Source organism: Artemia sp. Qi Xiang Cuo, chromosome 2 (genome assembly GCF_049724085.1).
Source record: "Artemia sp. Qi Xiang Cuo chromosome 2, ASM4972408v1, whole genome shotgun sequence".
In the NCBI taxonomy this organism is placed as follows: domain Eukaryota; kingdom Metazoa; phylum Arthropoda; class Branchiopoda; order Anostraca; family Artemiidae; genus Artemia; species Artemia sp. Qi Xiang Cuo.
The window spans coordinates 49,584,045-49,596,312 of NC_142795.1; the positions used below are offsets into that span (position 1 = coordinate 49,584,045).

Below are 12,268 nucleotides of genomic sequence, written 5' to 3' on the forward strand. Positions count from 1 at the left end.
GCTTGTTGAGAGTGTTGTTGAACTAACTAAAAGACACTATGAATATACTTGTACTTACTTGTGCTTGTTGCACGTTCAAGCCGCATCCAGGCTCATCGGGGTGCCCAGCAGACAACATGTTTCTTTCCAGAGATTTCGCTCGAGGGTGGCAGGCTCCATAATTTTCAGCCAGTGAAATTCCCAGCGTCGTCCAAATTTTTGGAAATCCCCAATTGGCTCTAGGTCAGCTTTGACTGTCGCAAGCCATTTTTTTTTTTTTTTGTCCTACTGCTTTCTTCTTCCATGCTGGTAGTGGAAGGCATTTGAGGCATTTTTTGCTATTATGGTCTTCTGATCTCCGCATGGTATGGCCAAACCACCTCAGACGCCTCATTTTACAACATCAGAGACGAATGGGTGATCCCCATCTCTTCTCCTGACCTCTTCGTTCAAGACTCTGTCTGAGAGACGAATGCCTAGTATATATCTCAGGCATTTGTGATGGAATACGTCCAAAGTTTGACGCTTTCGCTGTTTTCATTGACCAAGTTTCACACCCATTGAGAGGGACTGAGAGTGCCATAACTTCGTCGACTCGGAGCTTTGTGCGTGGAGAGATTTTCCTACGCTTCCAAAGTGAGTTCTTTAGCCGCAGAAAGACGTTCCATGCTGAGGATATGCGATTCTGGATCTCCTCTGATGATTCCCCAGTTGCATTTATCATTGAGCCAAGGTTTTCAAGCGACTAAACGTCCTCAATTTTACTACCATTTGGGGTCACAGGGGTGTCATCCATCCCAGCTGTCCGCATCGTTTTCGTCTTCGGTAGACTTATTTGGAGGCCAGTCATAAGTGCTCTGCTCGCTACTTCATTAATCATGAACTGGTCATCTGTAACAGACTCAGCAAGTATATCCACATCAGCGTAATCAAGATCAGTGACAGAGAAGGATGGGCTTACTTCCACACTTTTATATTTGTCGAGGGCCACAAGAATCCAATCAATGACGAAGTTGAATAATATCGGTGACAGAACACATCCTTGACGCACACCCTCCTCAATGAGGACCAGATCTGAAAGCTCACTATCAACTCTAATTTGGGCCTTGGTTCCATGGTAGTATGCCTTCAGTAGTCTGATGATCTTCTCAGGCAATCCGTCCTCTCTCATTGCGACCCATATGGCGTCCTGATGGACCGAGTCAAAAGCCGTGATGAAATCGATGAAGATTTGGATTGTCCCCTGCTGGTGTTTGAAGCTATGTTCTAGGACCTGTCGTTAGCTAAAGATTCGATCACAGCAGCCCATGCCCGGTCTAAATCCTGCTTGGTTGGGTCGCGTTCGGGAATTCCTAGTGTCTCGGAACCTATTTAGAAGTATAATTGCAAATATCTTTACAGCAATCGGGATGAGGGATATGCCTCGGCAGTTTTTACATTCCATTCGGTCTCTTTTTTTGAAGATGGGGACAATTATCGATGTCATCCACTCATCAGGAATGTATTCATTATCCCATACATCCGCAACAAGTTCATGGAGCTCATCCGCGGCTGACTCAGGTAGAGTTTTCAGCAACTCAGCCGGGATGCCATCTATTCCAGTACTTTTGTGGTTTTTCAGGAGTTTAATTGCCTGGCCTACTTCCTCTCTAGTAGGTGGGTCCATAGACACATTTTCATAGTTTTTTTTTTACGGGTTGGGTGAGGCTGTGGGGTATTGGTTTTTGCTGCCAGTAATTCCTGGCTTCAGCAATTCTTGGAAGTGTGCCCGCCACCTTTCGATACGTTTTTCCTTACTTGTGAGCAGTTGCCCGTCTTTCGCTTTAAGCAGGGAGATGGTAGATGGATTTTTCTTCCCAGTACATTTTCCAAGAATCTGGTAAAGTTTCGTTGTACCATTTCGTGAGGCGGCTTTTTCCATCTCGTCTGCCAAATTTTACCAGTAGGCCTTTCTGTCACCTCTAGCACTATGAATATACAACAACAACAACTACTCTAGTTATTTCTAAAGCTACTAGTACTTTAAGATCAAGATTTTAAGGTTGAAACTTTCAGGGAATGTTGAACTGAATCAAAACACACCTGCATGTGCATACATGTTGTCCAACAAGCGCATCGGCAATGTCTCAATAACGGATTATGGTATCAAGTTGAAACTTTCAGTGCATGCTGAGAGCGATGTTGAGCTAATCAAAAGAGACTGTATACGTATTACTGCTACTGCTAATACAACTACTGTGTCTGCGGCCGCGGATACTTGTGAGTGCGGCTACTTATGATGTTGATTGCGAATACATGCAATTCCGACAACTTGTGACTGCGACTGGTTTTGAGTGTGATTTCTTATGGCTAAGACTGTGACTACTTGCAACTGCGGCTACTTACAACTGCGACTTCTTGTGACAGCGAATATTGCGCAACTGCGACTGATTGTGAGTACTTGTAATTAGGATTGCTGCGACTGCGACTGCAACTACTTCCGATTGCGATTGCTTGTGACTTTGGCTGTGACTACTAGCAACTGTGACTACTTGTAACTACGGTTAAATGTGACTACACTGCAACTAATTGCGACTGTTACTGTGACTACTTGTGACTGTCACTAGGACGATTGCGATTACAACTACGTTGCAATTGTGGATACTTCTGACTGCGACTATTTGTAACAGCGACTTTGAGTTCTTCCAACTCCAACTAGTTGCAACTGTGACTGCAATTACTTGTGACTGTGACTACTTGCTATTGCAAGTGCAACTACTTCGTACTTTGGCTGCTTGCGACTACTACTGCCTGAAAAAGGTTTTTTTTTAAATTAATGGAATAAAAACTGTTTATCAAAGATCCATGGCCAAGACACAGTTATACTAAATTAAAATTCTTACTCGTTAATTTGAAAACATACATTTAAGAAAAGCATAAAATATGGCCATCCTCTAAATCTTTGAGACCAGAATAAAAATTATTATTGTACACTGCTAACCACCATCTGTGCTTGCATATGTCGGCTTTACTAATGCAACACTAGCAAACAAATACATGGGATAATGTCAGTCCAATTCATAGGTAATGTCATTTATTTTAGGTAATCAGTGATGATAGTGCTTCTGAAGCTGAAAGCTGCCAGTTGTATTGCCCTCCTGCAAATAGGAGTAATGGAAAAGATTGTGCTGCCTCTACTTGTTGTGGCTCTAGTTTGAATAAGCTGGTAAGATTCGAGGGGCTTACACATTCTTTTTAAATTCAAACTTTTATTGCATGTATCACACACAAATATAATACAAATTAATAGTATCACTGACTTGTTTATTTGGTTACCATTAAGAAAGGGGCGTTGCCCCCAATTAACCTTTTGCAGATGCACAGGGCCATTCAAAGAGGAGGAGAGGTTGATCTAGGCAAACTGTCTCGGGTGTTGTGGCTACGGGGGCAGAGGGGTCGATGTTTTTTGATAAAGTCGATTGTCTCCGTCACATGCCAATCCATGTGATTTTTTTTTCGGAGGGGCGGGAGATGTGCTGATATTAGTTTTACTCTGGGTGCCCAAAAACTTAGAAGTAGCAGTAAAGATACAGGTAATCAATTATTCATTTTCAATATGTCATGCTATATTTAAAGTAACTGTCATAATAACTTCCATTCATTTGCATATTTGATTTTTCTTTGAAACCTGTTCAGTCTGTTTTAGATTACCCTATTGTTCAGGAATAATCGTTAGGTTGACAATTTGACTAAGAAAGAAAGAAGTGATTGGATGACCAAGAATGGCAATGAGATTTACCTTCACTAAAAAAAAAAATAAACGTAAAATTTAGTTAGTAAACAGACAGGACAGTGTCTGGGACGCTTTTATATGTCTCAAAGCTCTTTTCGTTGACATACGTTGTTGTCAAGATTCTTCCATCAGAAAAAAAGTTGTTAAGCAGGAGTGCTCTGTTAGTTTGTCATCATAAAGCTACCTGAAGAATTATTTTTGAAGCAAATTATATCGGGTTACCAGCATAGTTGTCTGAAAGCCAAATTTCCTATATTCACCCAAGTTTTCTTTTCTCTGGAAACATGTTTGCGCAAAGAAATGTTTTATTATAAAATGAATCCAATTCTTTTCAACTATCGCCTCGAGAAAGAAAGATTCCTTCCAACTGAACGACGACAAAACCTCTTACTAATTCTTCTGACGGACAGACCGCGCATTCCTTTTTGAAGGCTCACGCTTCAATGGAAATCACTGTCGAATATCAACTACTTACTGAACACAATAAAATCGAAAATAATTTAATGTTTAAAAAAGAAAAAGAAACTTGCTACCGAATAACTTTCTTTGGTCTCCGTTAGTTTATGCGACTGGACTTCAAACGCCGGATTGACCTACATTCAAGCCTGGTTAATTCAAACTTATAATATAGAGAACAGGTAGTTTCCTTCACCGCCCATTAAGCTGAATCCTTCCTTTGTGTTACGCTAACTTTGTTCTTTATAGTATGAAGAAAATATGTTGTTGTTTAATATAGTTTATATCTTATTTATAGTTTATATCTTATATCTATAGTTGATATCTTATTTGTAGTTTATATCTTATATCTATAGTTCATATCTTAATATAGTTATATCTTATATCAGACAGTTTATGTCTGATAGTTTAGAAGTGTATCTTATTGCTTGACTTAAGTTTGGTTCAAGTTTGTTTCAATCTAATAATATTGAGTTTGCTTCAAGACCAGTTAGCAGAATTTCTGCTTACTCTATACTAATTCTACTCTTTATAATTTAGAGGCAATCGGTTCGTATCTCTGTCTACTAACTTTAAATTTGACTCGCTTCTTTTTTAAGTATTATTTGAAAAAAACTACGTTTTCTAAAGAGTTAAAGAGGCTGAGTTACAAGGTCGAACCTTAAAACGTACAGGGATTAGGAGGCACAGTTGGGGGGCTGCCGCCCCCCAAACTCCCCGCTTTTGCAGCATTTAAATAACAAAAAAAGTTCTTTAAACTGAAAGTAAGGAGCGACATTAAATCTTAAAACGAACAGAAATTATTCCGTATATGTAAGGGGCTGTGCCCTCCTCAACGCCTCACTCGTTACGCTAAAGTTTTTATTGTTTAAAAAAAAGAGTTGTGAGAAAGTCAAACTTTAGCGTAAAGAGCGAGGCGTTGAGGAGGGCACAGCCCCTTTCATATACGGAATAATTTCTGTTCGTCTTAAGATTTAATGTCGCTCCTTACTTTCAGTTTAAAGAACTTTTTTTTTAAAGGCTGCGAAAGCGGGGTTTGGGGGCGGCAGCCCCTCAACTGTGCCTCCTAATCCGTGTACGTTTTAAGGTTCGACCTTGTAACTCAGCCTCTTTAACTCTTTAGAAAACGTATTTTTTTTAAATAATTTCTGCACGTTTTTGTACAGTTTATTACTTATTATTGCTTGACTAACTGTTAGCTGATCGTGTCAGGAGTTACAGTTGGGGGGCTGCCGCCCCCAAACCCCCGCTCTTGAACATTCTTGTGTTAAGACTTTTAATTCCTGATTACTCAAATCACGTCGTACAGGGTGCATCCCAATCCCTGTACGTTTTAAGGTTCGAACTTGTGACTCAGCCTCTTTAACAGCCCCCCAACTGTGCCTCCTAATCCCTGTACGTTTTAAGGGTCGACCTTGTAACTCAGCCTCTTTGACTCTTCAGAAAACTTATTTTTTTCAAATAATTTAAAAAAGAAACTGAGTTTCTTTTTTAAACTTTAAATTCAGTATATAAAAAATTTGCTCTGACGGTGAATCGAACCCGGGTTTTCCGCCTGACAGTCTGGAGTATCAACCGCTGGACTAAAGAGACACAATTGTAATTGTTTTTTAGTAAATGGAATCTATTTTTGACGCAAGCAAATTCCCACAAAACTTGATATTTGGTTTTTGGAAAATAGGGAAGGAGTGATCAGCATTCAGCTGAAATTTCGAAAATAAGCTCCCAGGCCCCAGGAAAGCTTATCCTCTAAATTTCAGCTCGATCAGACAACGTTAAAGGGGGGTTGTGGTGGGAAAAATTAACATGGGCTATTATAGGAAAACGAGGTTTTTCGTAAATGTAAATTCGGGGGATAACTTTTTCGGTCTGAAAATATCACAAGGCCCTAACAGGTCGAATTCTGATTCGAATGAGTCCTCATTCACCCGGATCAGTTGCCAACTGTGGCCTGTAGGCGTGGATAAAAAAAAAGAGAAATGAACTTTAAGTGGCTATATTTGGTTTTTTGAAAACAGGGAAGGAGTGCTCGGATTGAGCTGAAATTTCGGGAATAAGCTCCCGGGCCCTAGAAAAGCTTAGCCTTTAATTTTAAGCCCAATCGAACAACGTTAACGGGGGGCTGTGTTGGGAGGGTCGAAACTTCCGGCCCAGTTTACCCCATGAAGATAAAGTCGGAGGAGGATGAAATTTTGCAAGTTTCTTAGTTTGAGCTTGGGCTACAAAATGCGATTACCGCCGTCTCTCTGCGGCCTCTAGGACCTGAAATCGCTTAACATTGTGGTGGGTCGCCTCTGTATAGAGGCACAAGTGTGCCTCCTTGACGTCTTACTAAATCACGTTCTGAACATTACAGGATCTCTAAACTGTGAAAATATCCCAGTAAACAACTTAAGCTAGTCTTCTAACAGAGCTAGGTACATTTCTCATCCGCGACCTCTTTCTACTCCATATGGTGTCTTCCTGTCTTTCGTTTGGCCCTTGCTGGATTGGCAAATAACGTAGTTTTTTTCGACCTATCAGTCTTCATTTGTAAAACGCGTACCAGTCAGTTTAACCTTTATTTATGCCTAGACAGTTGACTCGAGACCTGCTTTTTCATAACAACTGCTGTACAGAAATAACAATATCCAAGGTATAAAAAAAGATCAGTTCAAGGTCTATGTAGTTACTTCTGATCAAAAATTTCTTGTTACGTTTTGTAACTGATGTTACTAATGTTAAAAGTAAAGATCACCATCTATTAGTGTCTAGGGTTAATTTAAAGCTGATATTTCGTAATGGATGCTCTTTAATAAAAGGCCTGAAATTTATTTCAGCTGTCTTTAATATAAGTTGTTTAGGGAAGAAAGTTGTAAACGCAGCTAGTAATATTAGTGTAAATGCTTTACGTTTGATAGAGACGAGAAGGGGCGTATTATCTGAGTGATAGATCATATGGAAATAAGAGGAATGTAAGAAAGGGGATAAATCGTTAAAATATAAACTAAGGAGGTGTATAATATTGTACTGGCTTGTTAATAAATATAAAGGGAGTAGTCATTCTGGACTTGTTCCAGTTAAAGATAAGAACGGGGCCACAATTATAGTGATAGTACTAAGAGGATTAAAAGGTAAAAGTTTTGAGTTTGAAGAGAAGAACAGTACTGTTTTAGGAAGGGTAGAGGATGTATTGACCGAATTTTTACTCTTAGGCTAATAATTGAGAAGTGCCTGAATCATCACACACCTTTAGTTCTCGGTTTTATTGATTATGAGCAAGCTTTCGATTTAGCTGATAGAAGAGCTTTAGCGAAGGTCTTGTCCTTGTATAGTATTAATTTAAAAACTTTTTCAACACGATAGGTCTTTCAAAGAAAATTAAACAGTTCTATTAAACCAAAAATGAGCAGCAATAAAGTCAAATAATCTTCCAAGCTTAAAACTACCACAAATCACCATCAATAAATAAATGAACCCCAAAACGAACAGAAATTACAATAAATACCCGAATCAAACTTAAAACGAACAGATATTAACATGATTAAGACTGAACCCCTCCCCCCATGCCTTCTGAAGACAAGAACATAATTTGCACTTTGCTGAAAACGAAGTACATTAAACATTTTCACTTTTTTATTTTTAATAAGTAAATAATTATTAACATTTTAAGGAATAAATATCAGTATGTGTATGGTAAACAGTCAATCCACATTAATTTAAGTTTTATTTCAGTAAAGTGCAAATTATGTTCGGGTCTTCAGAAGGCATGAGGGTGTCAGCCCTAGGTCGGAAGAAACATATTGTGTCCACATCGCTATTAGTGCTGCATATGATACCAGACAAATACATTGAAGGAATTAAGCAGAGCTGTGTTCTATCCCCACTTATATGGATCTGTTTGATGAATTTTGTCTTAAAAATCACAGGAAAGACAATAAGAGAATACGGAATTCAATCGGGAAGAAAAACTTTCCTGGACTTAGATTATGCTGATGATTTAAGTATCCTAGATGAAAGTGTGAGCAAAATGAATGAATTCTTAGAGGTTTTGCGAGTTCAGGGTGCTAAAATAGGTTTGAAAATCAATGTTAAGAAGACTAAGTCGCTAAGGCTAGGAATAAGTGAAGATGAAAAGGTGATGTTGGGTAACGAAAAGATCGATCTAGTGGACAGTTTCACTTACCTTGGTAGTATTATTAATGAAGACGGTGGGTGCAGTGAAGATTTAAAAGTAAAATAGCCAAGGCCCAGGGTTTTTTTTTCACAGTTGAAAGAAGTTGGGAACAATAAAAGGGTAAGTCTGCGAACCAAGATTAGAATATTGGAAGCTATAATGACGACAGTAGTCAACCGAAAAACAGAGGAAGATTGGCTTGATGTTTTCCAGAGAAATTGCCTACGGACTGTTTTGGCTATCCGACTGACTGACTGTATTCCAAACAGTTGACTGTTCGAAAATTGTAATTCAATTCCGATTTCTAGGGCTATAATGAGAGAAAGGTTGAGATGGCTATGACACGTTCTGCGGATAAAGGATGAAAGATTGCCAAAGATTGTCCTTTTCGCCAACCTTCTAGGTCTAAATAGAAAGCTGGTCGTCCTCGGTTGGGGTGGGATGTCGTAAGGAAAGATTTAAAGGAAATGGGAATTTACTGGAGGGTGTAGAGAGGGAGGCTTTGAGTAGATTGGGATGCAGGAGGAGCATGCGTAGCTGTGTTGGCCTCAGATTGTTTGGCGCTGCGGTGGAGCTGTTGTTATTAGTAGTAGTACTGGTTTTTTTTTTTTTTTTTTTTTTTTTTTTTTTTTTTGCGACTGACTTGATTAATCTGCAACTCCTTGTTATGTTTGAAAGTGAAAAATCTGCTGATTTTTATTTAGTGAGAATATTATTTGTATTTTTACACTTCTTCTCTAAAACGAAAATCATTAAATAATAAATGATATTTTCAGTGTTATTACTAAAGTCATGAGGAATAGATTTTCATTTCAAACAATTTGCTGGTATAGTTTCGTCGGTACTATTTTACATGGATTGATAGGTAAGACCTGGGACTTTTGAAATTATAAGATCTTTCTTTATCCCTAAAATGAAACCTTGCGGAATTGAACCCATGTAACTAAACCCCCGTGTAACTCAACTCTCGTGCAACTTAACCCTCGTGTAGCTGAACCCTCTTGCAACTGAACTCAGATGCAGCTCAGCTCCATTCAACTGAAATATCATGCAGCTCAACCCCCGTTCAGCTGAACTCTCGTTCAACTGAACCCCGTGCAAATCCACTTCCGTTTAACTGAACCCTCGTATAACTCAACCCCTATTTAACTAAACTCTCGTGCAACAGAACCTACGTGCAATTTAACCCCGTTCAACTGAACCCTCTTGTTACTCAACACCGATGCAACTGAACCCTCTTTTAAAGAAAAACTTGCCGTCAATGTCGATTCAGGAATGATGGCTATGTTTTTTAAGATTCATCTTAATAAAAAAATTTAAACAGAATTGTAGATGCTGATAAGTCTCCCTTTTTGTTTTATTTCTCCGGTACTATTAGGGCACTAGACCATCGTAGAGATTTGTTTAAGGTCAATTGAAAGCTAATATTTTCATTTACTAGTTTTCTATATTTGACATGACCACACCTTCATAAAATGCCTTGTGGTGCCAAACTGCGATTTTAATGTCATTTCTGGACCGTAGCAGCTTGAAACCATAAACTTCTACCTCTGAAATTTCTATGATCATAAACCCTTAAACTGGTGTTTGAAATCCCATTCTTGGATACTCCCCTTCCGAGTAACCTTTGAAAGTAGAAAACCAAATATAAAAAAATTTGAAAAAAACTACCAAGTGAATAAATCCATTCATATACAAAGTTGATTCGTTAAAGATTAAATAAAAAAAACAAGTTTTTTTTAACTGGAAGTAAGGAACGACGTTAAAACTTAAAACGAACTGAAATTATTCCGTATATGAAAGGGGCTTAATACCCGGGCATGTCTTCTTTTTCTTTCTTTTTTTTTCTCTAGCACTAGTGGATCACTGGTACATCGTAGGGGCACTGAAATGGGTAATAATCCAAGGTTCCCTGAATTAGTGTTTTATTTCCTCCGCCCCATAAAAGTGGGTGTCATTTCCTGGTTTATCTTATGTATAATGACTCAAAGACAATGATTTTATGTAACTTTAAAAATGAAACTGAAAGAGCTTAGGGAACCGGGTATAAAATCTGAGTTGTCACTTGCCTTTTGGCAAATCCTTGCCCAAGCACTAATTAAAAACTTCATAGTTTGCAATAAAACCAAAACGTACTTTATCGGGCCATTATTTTGGCGATAAACCCATTCCTGAAAGCTTCTTTCAATTTGGGAAAGTTCTGGGGTTTCCCAAGTGGGTAATATAAGTTACAAACTGTGAAGGAAGAGAGGAGCCAATTTTAAGCTTCTAATTAACGCTAGTTGAAACTTATTCTTATTCTTTAGTTAGGCAAACAGGGCTTGATTGAAATTGGTTTGAGTTATAAAAAGGTTGAACTAAATGGGGGGCTGATTTGAATGGGGGTTCAGTTTCACGAGGATTCAGTTGCGTGGGGTTTCAGTTAAACAAGGTCCAATTGCACGAGTGTTCAGTTGCACTGGGGTTCATTTGCACCTGGGGTTAGATGCACGAGAGTTCAGTTACAATCACATCATCTCCATTGGAGAGAAATATAGCAGAAAATACTTTGGTAGCTTAAATCAGACCATGCGATCTATAATTTGCTGCGTCCCGCATTTTTCTTAAGGATTTTGTTTTCTTTGTAGGTTGACAACGTCTCACAGCCAAATCAATGCCGTTTTCGTCCTGTTTCTCAAGAAGAGCGACAAGACGATGTATATATATCAACTCTCCCTCTATAACAGCTGTGTTTAGTTGTTACGTTTCAAAGTTTCCCAGTGAGTTGGCTCGTAGTGTAATTAGTTTTAGTAGCTCTAATTCAGTTGCTATGAAATTGAAATTTATATTCTTTGTAGTGATTTTTGTCTTTTTTTATTAGCTTTTTTTATGCATGTTACATTACAGATTATCAGTGTTTGGTATTTATGTTGATTTAAGAAACATCCAAATACTTGGGATGTTTTTAAATAACTTTTTATTTTGTTTTCCTGATTTTGTTATCCTTTGTCATTTTAGCTGGCACTGCTGGAAGAAAAAAAAAATCAAGACTGCACTTTATTTTCTTGCTTTTGAAGTCTGAGTGACTTCTGTGGCAAATTCTATCGTATTTCTGATATATTTTGTTTTTTGTAGGGAGGGGGGATATTATGTAAACTTTTTGTTGTCTCCTGTTTTAAAATTTAAAAAATGCTAAAAGTAAGATTAATACAATAATTTTTTGATTCCTCACTCTGAACACGCTTTTTAAGGTAGCTTTAACAGCATTGGTTTGAAGGCTACACTTTTTTGGAGACAAAAAAGACTGGTATGTAACCTAAATTGGAATAAAGATATTTCGCTGTAAATTTATCGAGTTTGTAAAAGTATAGTTCAAGGCCTTCCAAAGTTGTTTTACCAGCCAGAAGATACTATATTTTCTGTACGAATCTGTTATCTTATGGCAAAATCCCTTTTTTTTTTTTTTTTTTTTTTTTTTTTTTTTTTTTTTTGCTTGTATATAAAACAAAGTAATCTACTAGCATATTTACCAGGAATCACATTTTGTGAAAAAAAAAACCTGGAATCGATGAAGTATGAAGACTTGATAGTTCTATAATTCAATAGAATGTCAAAAAAACGTATTCAAATTTTCGTGTACATAATATGCAAATTTACGTTAAACATATGTATTCTATAAGAATTTATATGATAATAGAATTATACAAGCTACTTATTTCGCTACTAAAACGCATATTTCGTCGTATAGCCATCATAGTTGGAACTTGGTTTCAAACAAAGATTTTGATAGGGAAATTTTTCTACAATGCGAAAAAAACGATGGTGAAAATACTCAAAATAAGCTTCTTCCTTTTTACTGGAAAGAGTAGATATTTATAACCGCCAACTTATTCATTGTCCCATCACTATAAATTAAGCCTATAGAG

The 12,268-nt window shown here is 37.7% G+C and overlaps 1 protein-coding gene across 2 annotated transcripts in view; it reads left to right on the forward strand.

Moving 5' to 3' along the window:
• Positions 1-11,689, forward strand: part of ZnT63C (solute carrier family 30 member 1) — a 179,567-nt gene extending 167,878 nt beyond the window's left edge. For both annotated transcript variants that reach the window (XM_089108153.1, XM_089108154.1), the window contains exons 9-10: positions 3,062-3,184; positions 10,991-11,689. In XM_089108153.1, coding sequence (XP_088964279.1) covers positions 3,062-3,184; positions 10,991-11,086 — 219 coding nt within the window. In that variant the 3' untranslated portion in view covers positions 11,087-11,689. The remainder of the gene's footprint in view (positions 1-3,061; positions 3,185-10,990) is intronic.
• Positions 11,690-12,268: the final 579 nt, after the last annotated feature.